Source organism: Manihot esculenta, chromosome 14 (assembly GCF_001659605.2).
Source record: "Manihot esculenta cultivar AM560-2 chromosome 14, M.esculenta_v8, whole genome shotgun sequence".
NCBI classification, from domain to species: domain Eukaryota; kingdom Viridiplantae; phylum Streptophyta; class Magnoliopsida; order Malpighiales; family Euphorbiaceae; genus Manihot; species Manihot esculenta.
The window spans coordinates 8,810,808-8,828,625 of NC_035174.2; the positions used below are offsets into that span (position 1 = coordinate 8,810,808).

General features: G+C 35.8%; 2 protein-coding genes across 3 annotated transcripts; both read left to right on the forward strand.

Annotated features, from left to right (window-relative positions):
- The first annotated feature begins 339 nt into the window (after positions 1 to 339).
- Positions 340 to 12,179, forward strand: LOC110599995. 2 transcript variants are annotated; one of them, XM_021736655.2, is made up of 13 exons: positions 340 to 804; positions 876 to 1,020; positions 1,734 to 1,888; positions 2,350 to 2,532; positions 3,298 to 3,373; positions 3,963 to 4,040; positions 4,313 to 4,398; positions 4,711 to 4,784; positions 8,526 to 8,571; positions 9,720 to 9,829; positions 10,555 to 10,729; positions 11,584 to 11,698; positions 11,859 to 12,179. In XM_021736655.2, the coding sequence occupies exons 1-12, from the start codon at positions 544 to 546 to the stop codon at positions 11,656 to 11,658; spliced, it is 1,464 nt and encodes a 487-aa protein (XP_021592347.1). In that variant the 5' UTR covers positions 340 to 543; the 3' UTR covers positions 11,659 to 11,698; positions 11,859 to 12,179. The 2 variants fall into 2 exon arrangements, with proteins under 2 accessions (XP_021592347.1, XP_021592345.1); XM_021736653.2 differs by lacking the exon at positions 11,584 to 11,698.
- A 1,393-nt stretch (positions 12,180 to 13,572) lies between these two features.
- LOC110630799 (glycosyltransferase BC10) lies at positions 13,573 to 15,640 on the forward strand. Its single transcript, XM_021778384.2, has 2 exons — positions 13,573 to 14,724; positions 14,813 to 15,640. Exons 1-2 carry the CDS (start codon positions 14,128 to 14,130, stop codon positions 15,455 to 15,457), a joined length of 1,242 nt encoding a protein of 413 aa, XP_021634076.2. The 5' UTR covers positions 13,573 to 14,127; the 3' UTR covers positions 15,458 to 15,640.
- Positions 15,641 to 17,818: the final 2,178 nt, after the last annotated feature.

The following is a 17,818-nucleotide window of genomic DNA, read 5'->3' on the forward strand; positions in this document are numbered from 1 at the left end:
CAATCCAAATAAACTCTCTTTCCATTTTCCCCATCCAAACAAAGGATAAACATATTATTTGTTTGAGTTTCAAACTGACCGTCACCGTCGAGCTCGTTCATTTGCTTGGCTGCAGACCCCTGAAATTTCAGGGATCAACCACAACATTGTAAATTTAATTTCGGTTCGAGAGAACAATAAAAACATATTCTGAGAACTAACGAAATTTTCAGGTTTAGGATTGGGAAAGTGAAATTAATAAACTCGAAAATAGTAGCAAACGGAATTTTCTTTTTAAAAAAAAAAATATATATATATATATATATATAATTAAAATTACCCGAATAACGGTAATACCAAGGGAAGTACTGAACTAACTTGCCAGTTTTCACCAAATTCACCTTCCTCACCAAAATTCTCTTTGCACCTTAACCAATTGAAATTGCCACTCAATACCATAAATTCCCACCCACTTCGCCTTCATTTTGGTGCAACTTCATCCTTAACTCTCCATCGGTCAATCTCTAAACCCCTCACTCTTCCGTCTCTCTCCACACCGCAACCATGGCCACTTACAATCTCGCCTTGATCCTCAAGAACTGCTTAAATGAGAACGAATTTCTGTTGGTAAAGCAAACCCCACCTCCAAAATTCTTCGATGAAGAATATGACTCATTCGTTGATACTGATCTATGGGACTTGCCATCAACTAAACTAAACCTTCTAGACGGAGAATTGGAGCCTGGAATAGCGATCGAAGGCATGGAGTCGCTTTTGCCCAAAATCAATTTCAGGAAATATGATATTCAATCAGCAATTAACAGGGTATTTTACGAGTACTCACGCTGCTAATGCTAATATTACAATTTTGTTTTTAATTTAGAATTAGAATTAAGGTATTGGAGCAAGTGCGAATTGAGGCAGTTGATAAAGGAGACTGGAAATTTCTCAAGTTAGTGGAGGAACCTGAGTTTGGACCAGGATTGCCCGCTCATACAATATACGTTACGGGATTGACAGGCGGCAATGAGAGTTTACCAGGTCTGTTGTTAGTAAAAATGTTAATTTATAGTCTGATAATGGTCTACATTAGTGTTGCATTGGAAACCAAGTTACAGTTTGATGTTGATTTTGTCACCAAATAATTAGATGACAATAGATTGATGGACTTTGGTGGGAATGATTATGGAGCCAACCCATATGATCTTGCGGAGCGTGTGTGAGCAAGGCTTGTATAGGACCAAAGATTTTGTCAAGATTGCCATGGTTTTGACAATAGTCCAGTGGCGGTTTTGACAATAGTCCAGTCTTTTCCCTTAGTCAAGTGTGCCTTTTATTTCTATAAAAAAAGGCACAAAGCCATGGGTGAGCCGGTGTGTGTGCATAGAGTGGTATGGACATTGGGTTGAGTTCCCTTCAGGGCATGCCCCATGGGCCTGTCCTTCAAGATCCTGGTTGTGAAGTCTGATTGTGAAGTGTGTGTGAGTAAGGCTTATGTAGGACCAAGAACTTTCTCAAAATTGATATGGTTTTGACAATAGTCCAGTCTTATCCCTGACCTAGCGTGTTTTTATCTCTGATAAAAAAACCCATATCATCTTGTTGAAAGTAGGAACCTTGTCTTTGTCTTTTTTAATTTATACCAGCAATCATCTTCAAAGTATTAGCATTAATATGATTATTTTAATTATTTGTTTTATTCATCTTCACCAACAAAAATTGCAACTCACCTGGGAACATAATTTTGTGCGCAGAACTGTGTAAATGGATGCATATCCAGAGTTGTCTAAACTGGCTTTTGGATGTCAAACCAAGTAGCGACCGTGTAGGGCCTTTGGCAGTGATTGGTGTTATAAATGATGCTGTGCAATATGCAGAGCCAAAAGTTCATACCACTTTGAAGCATCAGGTTTGATTGCACTTTTCTGGAATTAGAAGCTTATTTTCTGAGTCTCTTTTTCAGAAAAAAATAATTGTCAGGCAGTTACTGTTTTATTTTGTTATTTTCATAATAAAAGCAGAAAAGAAAATGTAGGTGGGCTTGGATATTTTTCAACTTTATTGAGCTGTTTCTACTGTGATTTTAGAGTTAAGCTATGTACACTTAAAAGCAACCCTGGAATAGGGGGGACAAGCATGTGCTCATTTTGTCCTGTTTGCACTAGAAGTAGTTCATTGTACAATTTTGTACGGTCCATTAGATGCGCTTGGTATTTAAGTAATGATTTGGCTCTCAGATACCTTCATTCTTGAACTTTGTCAAAACCCTACAGATACAAATATCTGTTATTTTAAATAATTTCCTGTTATTCCCATGCATGTTTATATGAACTCTACTTCTGCAGAAATGACATTAACTCTCTTTTTCAGGAGTACCCTCCAGGTGTTACACTTGTACCTATGAAAAGTAGGACACAAAAGCCTTTCCATACAACAAACGTGATTATATTTGCACCTCAGAGCGTCTCAACTGAATGTGGGGATTATAAGTTTGTAGCTAGTGGTGATGCATTGATAGTGGATCCAGGATGCCTTGCTGATTTTCATGGGGAGGTATTTTGTTCCTTGACCACAGCTTGATGCCCTTGATAAATTAATTTCTTTCTGCCACATTTTGCACAGACATGGTAGCTCACATGACCTTGTAAGAACTTGGACATATAATGTATCTTACGCACTTTCTTGACCTACTGTGGCAATTACTCTAGTTATATACATGATATATCCTGGACTGGAGTTTCAAATTTATGTATGCCATAGTATATGTACATATGTAGATTCTCATAATTTTCTCTTTTAGGCTAGGGCTAAGAGAATACCTATCTTGTTTGAATTTTATAATATGTGTATCACTAAGTCAAAATATTTCACAAGTCATTTAAGATCTGCAAAAGTTCTTCAGTTTGGCATATGGAAGAGATACTGTGGTATGTAATCTATCCCAATGTGGCTATTGTCCTAGTTCTATTATTATGGGCTTAAAAGTATAACTTGACACTAAAAGAACGCATGATTCTTCATGCAGCACACCTAGATTCATGTTGAGAGAAATTTCTTTGTCAAATTCAATCTGCTACCCAACCCAGACAAAGGAAATAAGTAAAATTCTTGTAATCTATCTGAATTCAGCTTAATTATCATTAACCACTTTATATCATGATTGGTTAGTTCTTGCATGGGTCTCTATTTTCATTTTTTTATTTGCTTGCACTGTTTATGATGTCACTGAAATTTTCAGTGTCGGTGTAAATAATTTATTCTTGCAACTTCTGTTATTCAATTTTAAATTTAATCGGTGCTTTTTCTTTCCTTGATCAGCTCTTGAAAATTGTCTCTGCCCTCCCCAGAAAGTTAATTGTCTTTGTCACCCATCACCACCGTGACCATGTTGATGGTAAGACTATTGTAATAGTTTAACTTAAATTGAGATTTTTACATGTTGTTTCCCAGCTAAGCTACACAACTAGAGTTTAGCTCTCCAATTCCCATATACCACTACTCATCCCTCTTCATTTTGAACCTAGAGCTTAGGTCAAAAATTCCTTGCATTTTGCAATGAGGCTTATGCCACTAAGCCTTAAGGCAAGAGAAAATTATACAAGATTTTTCTTTCACAAGTAAGAGAAAGCTTAGTTAGCAAGCACAAGATTTTGGTTTCTTAGTTTGCTTCTACTTGTTTTTAGTCCAGAGTTTCTGTTCTACTACATAAAATTAGTCTTGCTACTACTCTCCTAAATGACTAGAATAATAATGTCTCTACCAAAATTGTGATTGGAGAACAGTATATTCCCATGAAGCAGTAATATCAGATGCAGCAAACTTGACTTCCTTTTATGTCATTTTTTTAAATGTTTGGTTCCTTATCTCTCACTTGAGATATATACTTATTAAATTGTTTGTTTATCTGCATCAATCTACAAGTTTTACGAGTCATAAAAACAGTTTTTATACTGATTAATTTGTTTCTTCATGGTTTGTTTCAGGTCTTTCTATCATCCAAAAGTGTAATCCTGATGCCACCTTATTAGCACATGAGAACACCATGCACCGCATTGGAAAAGGTTATAATTATCATCTTTTACTTTCCATTTTGACTATCATTTTGTCAAAGGCTGTTGCAGGGTCATATTTGTAACCATAGCCTCTGCTCAATATGCTTGGAACCAATTTTAATTGGTAGATGCCCAATGTTTTATCTTTCAAAAATAAATAAAACAGTAAATGCAATGTCGAAGCATAGAATCACGAATTTATCTTTTTTTCTTGGTTTGTAAACATAATGTTCAAATCTCCTTCAGTTTGTGTAACTTTAATAAACTTCACATGATGCCAGAGGATTGGCCTCTTGGCTATACCCCAGTTTCTGGGGGAGAAGACCTTTGCATTGGTGGTCAAAGGTTGAAAGTCATTTTTGCTCCGGTAAGTCTTGTTGTTTGTATTTTGTTTTTCTGTTTTTGAAGTTAAAGATGTGATGAGGGATTGTAATTAGTTTAGGAAAAATTACATATATTCTGTAAGAAGTTCGAAAATATATTATGCAGGCATAATCTGGTTGAAAATTATATTATCTGTTGTTCAAAGTATATGCTAATTCTTGCCTATTGGGTGTAATGTGATTGGTCACTTTTTGTGTTAGAAATATACATTTTATATATGACTTCACCTCTTTTCTCTTAAATGAAGCCACCTTTTTAATTTTTGGCTCTAAATATATTATTGTTCTTTCTTCAGGGACATACAGATGGCCACATGGCATTACTTCATATCAGCACTCATTCATTGATTGTAGGGGATCATTGTGTGGGGTAAGATTCTCTAGAAGACTGTCATTGTGGATGAATGTTTCAACCATTTGACCAATAAGTTTTGTCAATGATGATCAGGATTACTTGCCATTTTCATAATAGGAAATCGTAAATAATCATATTGTGCCAAAATGACCAGCCTTCTACATTTACATAAAAGGGTGAGCTATGGTGAAATTGTAAGGTTATTCTACAATTGCGGAGTTCATGGGTTCCATGAAACAGCCTCCTTGCAATGAAAGATGCATATTGTCCTTAGGGCCCAAAATGTGTCTCATGCATTACAACACATTTTTTGTTATTATGAATCAGTAGTATACATATACATGTAAATGAAGGCTGTGGCTGGGATTTATGTAATTATGATAACTGTATTTGCATGTGTGTAATTTAGTCGGCATGCCTATGTTTATATCCAATGGAAAATCGTTTTTGACTTTTGTTTATGAAGAATTTTGGAGAATTTTAGAGGATTTTTGTATTTCACTCTTGAATTTTATAAGTGCTTTACATGACTATTTATACACAAAGAACATGAAGTAAATAATCAAAAAATAATTACACAGATAATTAAGAATCCTAATTTATATCTAGAATCCGTAATCAAATCAAATCATATCACTAGAATCAGCAAATAAGTCAAATGTATGAATTTCTTCCATACAGAACCGTGGGATCTAATGTATGAATTCCTTCCTTACAGGAAGAACCTCCAAAAGACTCATAAAGTCAAAGGTCTTGAGTGGCATTCTAGTTATAAGATAAGTAAATAAAAGGACTGCATCTTTCCAATATGCTTTGGATGAACCGACATTCTATTTATAAAATAAGTAAATAAAGACTTGCATCTTCTTAATATATTTTGGGTAGGTTCATGGTGAACATAAGAGATCGACCTACCTCTAATAGATGTCTATTTTTCTTTCTTGCAACACCATTTTGTGCACTAGTATAAGGACAATTTGTCTAGTGTACTATCCCATTGGTCTCCAAATAAGCAGAAAACCTACTATTTATATATTTCTTTCTATTGTCGGTTCTCAAAATTTTCACCTGTACAAATCATCTTGTGAAAGGATCGAAAACAAGAAAAGACATTACTTTTAGCTTTAATCAAATAGACCCAAGTCATTCGAGTGCAACAACAAAATAAAAGTGACAAACCATCGATTACCAGATAAGGAGACAGTTTAAGTAGGCTCCCAAACATCATAATGAATAGTCACAAAAGGTATTTGACTTTTATTATGATTCAAAAAATAGGAGGTTCTAGTGTACTTAGCATACTCACAAACATCACAAAATAAAGAACCAAATTGAGTTCTAACAAACAAACTATAATAAAATTTTTCTAAAACAAAAAATGATGGATGCCTTAACCGCCTGTGCCACTGTAGTATTTTCTGATTGACACCTTTACTTTATTCAAAACAGGCTTAAGATATCGGAGAACCTGGATCACTTTTCAATATGTATAAACCATCATGCAGTCTATCATTGCCAATCCTCTTTCCTATGAGAAGATCCTGAATAACACAATGATCAGGAAAGAATTCAATTTTTCAGTTAAAAGTATTGGTGATAGCACTGACAGATAAAAGGTTGATAGGAAAACAGGAAACATGAAGGATGAAGGACAGATGATTATTTAATATTTGATACACAAATAACAAAACTTGTTCTGGATATAGGAGTAAAAGAGCCATCGGTAATTTCAACATTGTCTTTGACTAGAGAAGAAAAATAATTGAGAAAACATTTAGAAGAGCCTGTCATGTGTCTATTCGCACCAGAATCAATAATCTATCGGATAGTATCAAGAGAGGAAGCATTACCTGACTTTACAAAGTTAAATGTGGCACCAGAGGAGAAAGAGGTGTAAATACGAGACAAGAGGCGCTTGAGACTTTGAATTTCATTAGGGAAAAGAAACTTAGCAGCTGTTGTCTCCTTAAAGAGCTCCTCCACAGTTTCTGCTAAATTAGTTTGAGCTCTAAAGGTATCTTATTGTTTCCCTCCACAGCCTCTAGTGAGACAGCCATATAACTTCCAGCAAGTCTTCTTGGTATGCCTCAGTTTCCCACAATAGTCACGATGCAAGTGATTTTTCTCAGAATTAGGAGGCTAGGATGTGCTCAAACTAGTAGTCAACCCAGCCTTTTCAACTGGTGCAGTATAGAGCATGGCATGTCAGCGACTTTCCTCTTATTGAACATGGGCATGGACCTCTTTTAGAGAAGGAAAATAATTTTTTCCTAATATTTGGACTCGATTTGGATCATGTTCGTTATTCAATCCTGCAAGAAAATCATAAACCCATTCCTTTTAAATCATTTTCTGCATCTCCAGTACAGTCTGCCTGGAAGTCTTGATAGTAATTAAGCTCCTGCTATAAGCCACAAAATTCAGAATAAAATTGGGGGATTGTCATTTCTCCTTGCTTAGTACCATGGATCTTATTTCGAATATCATAAATTTGGGCATCATTCCCAATCTTAGAATAAGTTAAGGATAAAACTTTACATATCTTTGCAGCAGTATCAATTAACAAATAGGATTTAGAGATATGAGGTTACATAGAGTTAAGTAATTGTGTCATAACAAGACAATTATTTGAGTTTCATTGAGGAAAATCCGGATCATTCTCATGTGGTTGCTTCTTATTACCAGTGACATAGCTCTGCAGTCCTCTAGTCTTGATAAACAACAAATAAGACCTTGATCAAGCAAAATAATTGGTTCCATCAAGTTTTACGGGACTAATTTGTAAGGAATGATTATCATAGTTAGGAATCAATACCTTTTTACCTTCTGCCATGGTAAAAACAAATGAACTGTGAAAGAATAGGAGGTACTTAGGCTGTACACAAAAGAGAGTCCAATTGAATCACTAAAAGACTAAGTAGGGGCACGAGAAGACCGGAAAGAGGGTCGGAATCGGCGCCGGAGTGATCAGAGCGGTGAAGCAGCATTGAACGGTGTCTCACACACCGAGAAGGGAGGGCATATGAGCCTCACGTGCATGACTTTCCGGCGTCGAAGCTGGGCGATCTGGTCGGTGACGGTCCGACAATCCTTCTGGTGCCGACAGTAAGATGTGAAAAGATCCCTAGATAGGATAGTACTAAAAAGGTAGATTCAGGATTTTAAAATTCCAAAGAAGTAAAACTGAATTTAAACTCTAAAATCAACAAAAAACTCCGATACCATGAAGAATTTTGGAGAATTTTAAAGTATTCTTGTATTTCACTCTTAATCTTTACAAGTGATTTACATAACTATTTATACACAGAATTACAACTAAACAGGAAGCAAATAATCAAAGAATAATTACATAAATAATTAAAAATCCTAATTTATGCCTAAAATCCATAATCAAATCAAATAATATCACTAGAATCAACAAATAAGTCAACAGTTTATATGATAAATAATAAAACAGTTAGAAAAAATCCATACAGTGGTGACTGAACCATAAATTTGTGATGATATTTTTTCTAGAATAGCCATGCACAAAACTTGAAAGGACAGATATCTCAAATGTAGGAATTTTCTTTCCTTCTGCCTTCATGTTTTAAGTTTGTCCTGTTTTTATTGTTTGCATATGTGAACCTAGCACACATTTGAGGTCATGCAGAAAGACACATCTCCTTTGTGAACTTCTCAGCATCCTTATGTGTTATATGGCATGTCTCATTCACCAGGAATTGTTTTGCTAATGGATCCATGGCTTTGTTGCAGTCAAGGGAGTGCTATCCTAGATGTTGCTTCTGGAGGGAATATGACTGTAAGTAGATAAAGAAGCCTGATGATATATTATTATTAATCTTGTGATTTGCAAATTACAGTGTTAACAGTTTCATTCTTATAGAATTGTGTTTGGTTAAAGATGCAACTCATAAATTAGATTGTTTTACATTTTCTGAAGATAGCAACAGATATATTGGCTTGTTTGAAAAGGTAAGGAAGAGTGGAAATGATTTGGCGTAGATAATTATTCCATCCTGTGTCAGATGGAGCTCAGAACAGGGGAAATATCCTACCTATGGGAGCGGGACTTTCATTTATTCATTTGACATATGGAAACTTGTTCAATTCATGAACTGTTATTTCCACAGTGCTATTCCGGGTTTCCCTTTGCAGTTCTGATTTCTTTTTAATTTTTCCGTACCTCCACTCATCTACTACGGTTATCTATGTCCTCTTCATTTTCTAACTATACTAATGTGCCTAGGGATTCCAAATTACTCTGTCATCTTCACTTATAGAGGTTGAAAAACAGACACCCGCGCATGCATTTGCAGACACATATAGGATTTTCTTCTCCTTTCGTGTCCCAAATTTTTGCAGTCTATTTTATTGTGTGCTTCTATGTTTGTATAAGTGCTTTTCGTTAGTTCGTTTGTTATTCTGTTCTTATTGCTGTTTCCTTGGAGAAAATTTCTGATGTACTGTTACAGATTTTTCAGAACTTTGAAAACAGATATTGGAAGTCATTATGTAGAAAAAAATTATTGTGATTTTTGTTAACATGAATGGTGTATTGTTGTTTAGATTTCTTAGTGCAACTGATTAACAGATCCTGTTGCTTATGTTGGGGAAAATGGAGATTTGAACTCCCGCTATGTCTGCTTCTAAGACACTTGCTTATGTTGGGGAAAATGGAGGCCTACACTGCCACTTTTCCCATCTCTAGTTTAGTGGAGTGTGCGAATATCTGTTTTAACTGAATCATATTTACAACTGCAATTGCAAACCCTGCATCTGACAAGAACAGCGCAAAGTTGCTATAGCAATTAAAGAAAAATGCTCAACAGAAAATGAAATGAAGTAAAAAATTATCAAGGAATTTTAATATTAGTTTGAGCTTCTTTATGCATTTAAAGCTAATTTAGTCAGAATCTCAGTTGTTGATGATTTTTATTGTTTATGCAGGATTACTTCCAGTCAACTTACAAATTTATTGAGCTTGCCCCAAATGCTTTGATCCCAATGCACGGGAGAGTCAATCTATGGCCAAAGCACATGCTTTGTGCGTATCTCAAGTATGACATGAAGCACATTCATTTTACCACAAAACTATATTGATCCAGTACCAATATGCTTGTGACTTGATTTTGTGTAGAAATTCACTAATTGTAGCCTTTTAGGAATTTGTTTTACATCATTGTCAAGCATTTTCTTTTCTCCTTTATGCCAATAAGATCTCAGGTTGCAGACATATATATATATAGTATGTATGTATAATATAAGTGTTAAATTTGGGTCTGGCCTAGCTCACTCCAAAAGCTAGCTCAACAAGGGGGAGGAGTGCCTATGGCCCATATAAGGGGCACATTACCCCTTTCCACAACCGATGTGGGATTCAACACACCCCTTCACGCCCATAATTTTTTACTGGTGCGTGGCACATTTATGGGGCGCTCAACATCGGATGGGGAGGCTCTGATACCATGTTAAATTTGGGCCAGGCCTAACTCACCCCAAAAGCTAGCTCAAGGGGGAGGAGTGCCTATGGCCCATATAAGGGGCACATTACCCCTTTCCACAACCGATGTGGGATTCAACAATAAGGATTGGTCAGATGGTAACAAGCTCAAATAAGTTATGAACATAAATCTTTGCAAGATGCATTTTGTTGCTCACTGTCTGGATAAATAGGCTGATGATCTTAATATTTAATCAAAAATCTCTAGCTCACTGAATTTTGCTAGATGTGTTGACATGATTTGCAATTGCGCGCTGCTGATACTGTAACTTTTTCCCCCAGGAATCGCAGAAGTAGGGAAACAGCCATCTTGAAAGCTATAGAAAATGGAGCAAAGACATTAATCGACATAGTTGCCAGTGTTTATTGTGATGTTGATCGCAGAGCTTGGATTGCTGCTGCATCAAATGTGCGGCTTCATGTTGATCATCTAGCTCAGCAAAATAAATTACCAAAGGTAGGTTATGCTAATTTTATGTTATGACTTTTCTTTCTCTTTATATGGAGGCATGTACATGGATTGTGTTCATGAACAAATAGTTTTTATGTGCACATTTCACCTTCTTTAATTATTTTCTACTAATAGTTGCTGTGGCAAGTCAGGAGACTATCTTCATAAGTGCAATGGTTATTATTTAGTGGTAGGTTGTCTGTTGTCAAAAGAACAAGGGGCGGGGAGTTGGTCTTAGACAGGGCAACTTATTTGTTGGTTATAGCTAAGAAATCTACATAAAAATAAAATTGAGGTTGGTTGAATAGAAAATACCTGCGTGATTTGCTTTACCCATCCCGTCCAAAAATTACGGTAGAAGGGGGGGGGGGGGTGATGGAAGAAAAAAGGATCGTAGTTCATGGTTGTGATCTTGGTTGTAGCTGTATCCGCAAAACTTGTACAAGAAATTAGGCCTATAATTCTTACATGGCTATAACACTTGTAAAAAAAAATACAATATCCTACTGACATTGCCTTCATAACTGAATTGTTTACATGCATAATGCAAATGTTATTCAATAAAACGTTTACTATGTATTTTATCCCTAAAGCTTTTACAGATTTGCACAACATAGGCCATACTAGAGTGTTATCATTACTCACTTGCATATCTTCTTGCATGACATGGCGGTTTTACATGGAATTCTTCTGCTCCATGTAATTATAGCACTTTTCTGGACAATTTGGAAATGGAATGTGCTCTATTGGACAATAATTTAGAGGTGGTTTGAATTTCTAAATTGCTGATGCACCAGTTAATGGCATATTTCTCTTTTTGTATCAAAATTCAAACCCCCAATTCATCTGGGAACGTGCAGGGCTTCTCTTTAGATAATTTCAATTGCAGCGTGACCACATTTGTTGATGACTTGGGTAAATTTGAGTCCAAATGAGGAAAGCTGCTCCATTTGACCTGCTCACAACATTTCTTAGGTTGGACCACTTCACTAATTTTTGCTAGTCATCAACCACATAGACCCCAAATTTCCATGCAATTATTTTCATGACATGCTAATTTCACATTCTGCAAAACAAAATATTAATCAGAATTGCACAGGAACAGCAGGACTTACTAGTGTAATCTGTTTTGCAGGAATTTTCAACTCAGAAGTTCCAAACAACTTGTGGGCTGCACTTCCTTGTCAGATGGACTTTGGCTTACCTTGCTGGTGGTTTTCTGTCAAATTATAAGCAAAATATGAGTAAGTTACTTATCGCTGGAGCAGTGGCTGGCTTTGCTGCGACGTACTCAGTTAAATACAAGTTTAATTGCAAATAGAATGAATGAAGTTGTATTGTTTAGGACTACACTACAAAGTTATCTACTGTGAATTTAATGTGGTAGTAACTTTTGCAATATGGCAAGAGGACATTATTATATAATGCTAAAAATATCCTGATACTTTTCCAGAAACAGTGCCATTAACTGTTTTTCCTTTTATAATGACCCAGGATCAGGCCCAGGCCCTCCCATTGAGTTGTATTGTTTAGGATTACACTGTTTCCTTTTAGAAAACGGTTCAGTGAATTTGCTCAAGTGAGATATGTTTTATTAACCAGCTTCAGTGGAAGCCCAATTGACGTAGGGGAGCCCTTATATTTGGATGATATTAGGCAAAGGCAGCAGATTATGTGCATTCTTCTCTCCCATAGTCTTTAAGCAGATTCTCTCTAACTTTGAACCTATTATGCACGGTGGGTAAATAATATAATTGTGATTTCTTTATCATCCAACTTAGGCGGAATAGATTCTAAAGACTCCATTTTTTCGTAGAAAATAGTTCGTATATGGAAATGAAAAAATAATTTTCCAAGAATATTTGACAAGAAGGGAACTCATCCCTCATATTGAAAGCTTCCTAAAATAAGGCTGTTTGATTTTGTTTATTAGTATTCACATACTTAACTTGATAGTAAGTGTTGTAGAATAAATTTAAAAGGTTCTACTTTCGATTTCCTTGTATGAACTCTACCATCGAATAATATCTAATTAGTTCAATTAGATAAATAACTGTTATTTAAACCTATTTAACTAGGATAATAAGCGAGTATTTATAGGTACACTTATCCGTTTAGTTAGTTTTTTTATATAATTTCTTTATTTGGAATTTATATTTAATTTTTATGGTTAAATTTTTTAATTTGTTGTTATTTAGCATGTTATTTAATAAAATTGAAACATGACATTGAATTATAGTATTATTTTTATTTAATTATTTAAAAATCTATAATTTTTCACAATGTTGTTTTAAATATTTTAGACTAGGATTTGAATATCCAATATGAATATACATGTACATTCTTTTAGTGATGGTAATATATGGGCAATAATAAATGGGTTTAGGATAGGTATAAATAAAAGATAAATTATAATTAAAATTTGGGATAGATTCGGTAATAATAATAATATTGATAGCTAATTATATTAAGTAATATAAATATATATCATATTATTTATATATTTTTTATTTTTCTTAAAATTCAATAAAAGCCCAATAAGTCGAATAACAACTTATGGCTACTTAGCAGGAGGTATCCATTTCCTTTTCTCAGTATAAAGGTGAATATGCTAATGGATTGATTTGAACTTAATGATCTTCTCATTTCATATATTTTGTTTTAATGGTGAATACTCCTAGCATATGCAAACAACTTAGACTTTTTTAAGAGGCAATTCAATTAAAAAACTTTAAATTTTTAGAGTATTAAAATTTTATTTATTTATTTATTCTTATTTTTTAGAAAGTCGATACTTTTACTTTATTAGGAGGAAAAGTAGTTTTTTCTAATTAAGTATTATAGGAAAAGTAATTTACTTTCTTAATTCAGTTAAATTATTATGAATTTTCCAAGGTACCAGTGGAGAACCGGAGAAGGCCTCAAGAGACATTCTCACTTTATACATTCTGTTGTAGTTTTCCACAAGTGAACAGAAACTAATGGTTACTAATGAAAATCCAAGGAAAACCAACGGGAAAAGGCTAAAGTTGAATAGAAAAGCAAAAAGTTGCCTCTTTTTTCCTTCGGATCTCATGCCGTTTGTATCTGCGCCGATTTATTTCACTGGTGCACCGTCCTATCCCAACAAAGGCCACGCCTTTACCCTGCCATTTTCATGCATGGGAGCATACGACCCACGTTATCCAGTGGTTAACGCTCCATTTCCAATATCTGTAATCTGTAACTTCTAATTAATTATTTCTCACAATATCAAGTTTGGATTGCGTTTCACGCTATTAACACTCCTGGTCCTGGCAATTCCCATGTGCCAAGCCCCTGAGCCAATGATCATATCAGAACTTTTCTGACCTTAGCCAATTCTCCATCACGGGTTTATAGCTTTAGAACCCTTGCTAATTTGCATGAAAGAACAACAAATCTTTTCTAGCAATTTGAGGACGAGGATGAAACAGCGTAGGTTCACTGTGTTCGTGAAAGATCTCTTCTCACGCTTCAAAAATCAAGTTAGAGGTGGCAGTCTTCACGTTACAGCTTCAATAGTACTATGTTTATCAATCGGATCAACCGTGGTAATTCTTGTAATGTTCATTAATGATCATGTCAAGAAATATTTGGCCTCATCAGAAAATCCATGCTCATATTTGCTTTGCAACTCTTCATTGTCTTCTCCTTCCTTGCCACCTTTAATCCAATCTCCAAATGCAAGTGGAAGTTTGAGTGATTTGATAGCTCCAAAGGAGCTATGGCATTCCATGAAAGATAAAGAGCTCTTATGGCGTGCTTCTATGGTGCCTCACATTGATGAATACCCCTACAGTCGTACGCCAAAGGTTGCCTTCATGTTCTTGACCAGAGGAAGATTGCCTTTGGCAGAACTTTGGGAGAAGTTCTTCGACGGACATGAAGGTCTCTATTCAATCTACGTCCATACTTCACCAGAATTCTCCGAACAACCGCCAGAATCATCGGCCTTCTACAACCGCAGGATACCAAGCAAGGTAACTAGAATTGAATTAATTAATCTAGCTAATTAACCAATTGAATTAAACAATAATATATATGATGGTCTCCAATACTTTGTTGCAGCCAGTTGAGTGGGGGGGAGCAACGATGGTAGACGCTGAGAGACGTTTACTAGCCAATGCTCTTCTTGACTTCTCCAATGAAAGATTCCTACTACTCTCTGAAACATGCATTCCCATATTCAATTTCACAACCATCTACAACTACCTCATCAACTCCAAGCAAAGCTTCATAGGGTCCTTTGATGATCCAAGAGCCAACGCCCGCGGCCGCTACAACAAGCGGCTGTGCCCAACCGTGAACATATCCGATTGGCGGAAAGGTTCTCAGTGGTTTGAACTTGACCGGAAACTTGCCCGGGAGATGGTCTCCGATGTGAAATACTATCCAGTTTTCAGAAAGCATTGCAAGCCTCCATGCTACATGGATGAGCATTACTTGCCAACTCTTGTGACCAAAAGATGGCCACAGCTGAACTCAAATAGGAGCATCACCTGGGTTGATTGGTCTGCCGGTGGTCCGCACCCAGTAACATTTATGAGAAAGGATGTTTCTGAAGAATTTTTGAAACGGATCAGAAACGGGATCAACTGTACTTACAATGGATCCATTACTACAGTTTGCTTTCTCTTTGCAAGAAAGTTCCACCCAAGTACTCTAGAGCCTTTGCTGAGGATTGCTCCATCATTACTTGGTTTTAACTTATAGCAAATATTACGTGGTCCAAATTTGTCCAAAACTAACATGTCATGTCTGAAATTTTATTTGTTTAGTTGGTGAAACCCTTTTGTTGATCGGTTAACCTACTCAAATAGATTTGATTTGATTGAAAAAATCGTTTTAAATTAAAGTTTTCTTAGCATTTCATCAATCTAAATGAGATATGCAACTCACATGGTGAAGAGGCTAAGGTAACATCAACAACTAGCATACATGCATGAAATAAGTTGGTCAAACTCTGCATAACTGACCGTTTTAGTAGCTATAATATAAAAATTTATTAATTAACACTTAATTTTAAAAATTATATTAAAATATTTTTAAAAATTTCTTAATTAATTCTAACAATTAGATTTTTTAATTATCATTATCAGTAGTAAAAAGTGATTGTTTTAACGCTATTACTTTCGACATAAGTTTCTTTCTGTGGTCCCTTTATGACTCGATACTCTTGTCTTTTCCGCTTCATTAAATCTAAATTCTTCTTTTTTCTTTTCCATGTAAGACAATCTGCGTCAATTGACTATCGATGAAGAAGAAGATGTTGTCTCTATTAAGAACTCCAGAGATATTCCGATCATCACTTATGATTCTGTATAATGGAGATTTTTCTCACATACAATCCAATCAATTTTCAAAATATGCAGATCTCTTTTGTAGATTTATGGCATCTTTTAGAGGGGTATCTATTATGGAATTAGAGGTAAAAAGATATATGTTTTAGTTTTTTTAATAATGTTGATTTTGAAAATATAGGGAATAGGGGCGCTTGGTTGTACAATCGATTCTTGATTGTTTGGAATGAGATACAAGATAATGAAAATCCTCTCCATATCCCTCTAACTCATTCTGATTTTTGGGTTCTGATTAAAAACATCCCTTCTGATTATTATAATGAGACGTTGGCTAAATTGGTCGAGAATTTTGGTGGCCACTATAAAGAGTATGATATGAAAAATGTTTCAGTTATGTTGCTGGGCCCTATGATAGTTAAAGTTTGTTTGGACATTTGGCAACCTTTGAAACGGCGGAAGAAGTTTGTTGGAGATGATAGTACTGTCTTTACTGTAAAATTTCAATATGAAAAACTGACTATTTTTTGCTATCTATGTGGAAAACTGGGTCATGTGGAGGCTTTTTGTGACTTGTGGCTGAGGTTGAAGAAAGAAGATATCAAGTTTAGTTAGGGTGATTTCTTCAGAGCACCTGTTCGTCGGAACCAGAGACCAACAAGCCTGTGACTGCGTGATTCTGACAATTCTGCTTCACTGAAATTTGTGGCAGGATTGACATCAACTAGCAATTTTGAAAACACTAATTTGGCAGCACATAATAAGTATTTCTCCTTATTTGGCAAAAGTCAACCCATTGTAATTAAGGAGACTAAGGACCATATTACGGACATGAACAAGAATTATGTGGGCCAAGGCAGTTCTGATAAGCTTGATAAGGAGATTGCAGCCCGAATAAATGATAATGCTAAAAAAAGGCAAAGAATGTAATACCCGGCTAGATTCCGGCATCGGAATCCCTACCTTCCGGCGGAATCTCCGTTGGAATCTAGAATTCTGAAGATTCCAGAGGCTTCTAGAGGGGTAAAATGTGTTTTCTAAAAGGTTTTTACTGATTTTATGGTTTTAAATGAAAAAGAATTGAGTTTTAAAAAGAAAAGACTAAGGAGGCATTTGCCAGGTTCGGCCGCCGAAAGTGAAGATCGGCCGCCGAACATGGAAAGGCTTCGGAAGTGCCTTTGGCCTCCGAAAGTCTTGTTTGAACGAGCCAAGGTTCGGCCGCCGAAAGTCAAGTTCGGCCGCCGAACATGCATGAGTTTAGGGGGCACGTTAGGCTGCCGAAGGTCTTCGACCAGGCCACCTATAAAGGGCCCTCAGATCGGAAATGGGCGAGTTTTCTCCCCATTCTCGAGCTCAGGTGAGTTTTTGTCCTCCCTTGGCCGTTTTCATGTTTTTCTTCATCTCCTTCATGTTTTCATGAGTTCCATGGCTGTTTTTGAAGAGTTTTAAAGCTTAGATCGAAGTTTTGGGAGCTTGGAGCTTTTGGAGCTTGGATTCTCCACACCTCCGAGTTAGAGATCACGCAACCCTCGATCTTCAAGAGGTAAGTGTAGATCTTTGCTTTCCTAGTGTCTTTTGAAGTTTTATAAAGGTTTTAATGGTAGAGTATGGGTAGATATGCATGTTAGGATTTATGTGGGTTTTATGCCCAATGTATATTATATGATGCTCATGTATGTTTATATAATGCTATGTTGAATGTTTAGGCTAGGTTATGCATGTGGGAGAGTGTATGCATGAGTGGGAAAGAGCAAGTGAGATTATGGGTTGTTTTGAT

What these genes read in the sequence shown, in the direction of transcription:
- LOC110599995 (XM_021736653.2), top strand. Translation starts at nt 544, where the DNA reads ATGGCCACTTACAATCTCGCCTTGATCCTCAAGAACTGCTTAAATGAG. An exon ending in CGGCAATGAGAGTTTACCAG is followed by an intron (nt 1,021 to 1,733) that starts GTCTGTTGTTAG and finishes TTTTGTGCGCAG; the next exon opens with AACTGTGTAAATGGATGCAT. An exon ending in ATACCACTTTGAAGCATCAG is followed by an intron (nt 1,889 to 2,349) that starts GTTTGATTGCAC and finishes TCTCTTTTTCAG; the next exon opens with GAGTACCCTCCAGGTGTTAC.
- LOC110630799 (XM_021778384.2), top strand. Translation starts at nt 14,128, where the DNA reads ATGAAAGAACAACAAATCTTTTCTAGCAATTTGAGGACGAGGATGAAA. An exon ending in ACCGCAGGATACCAAGCAAG is followed by an intron (nt 14,725 to 14,812) that starts GTAACTAGAATT and finishes ACTTTGTTGCAG; the next exon opens with CCAGTTGAGTGGGGGGGAGC.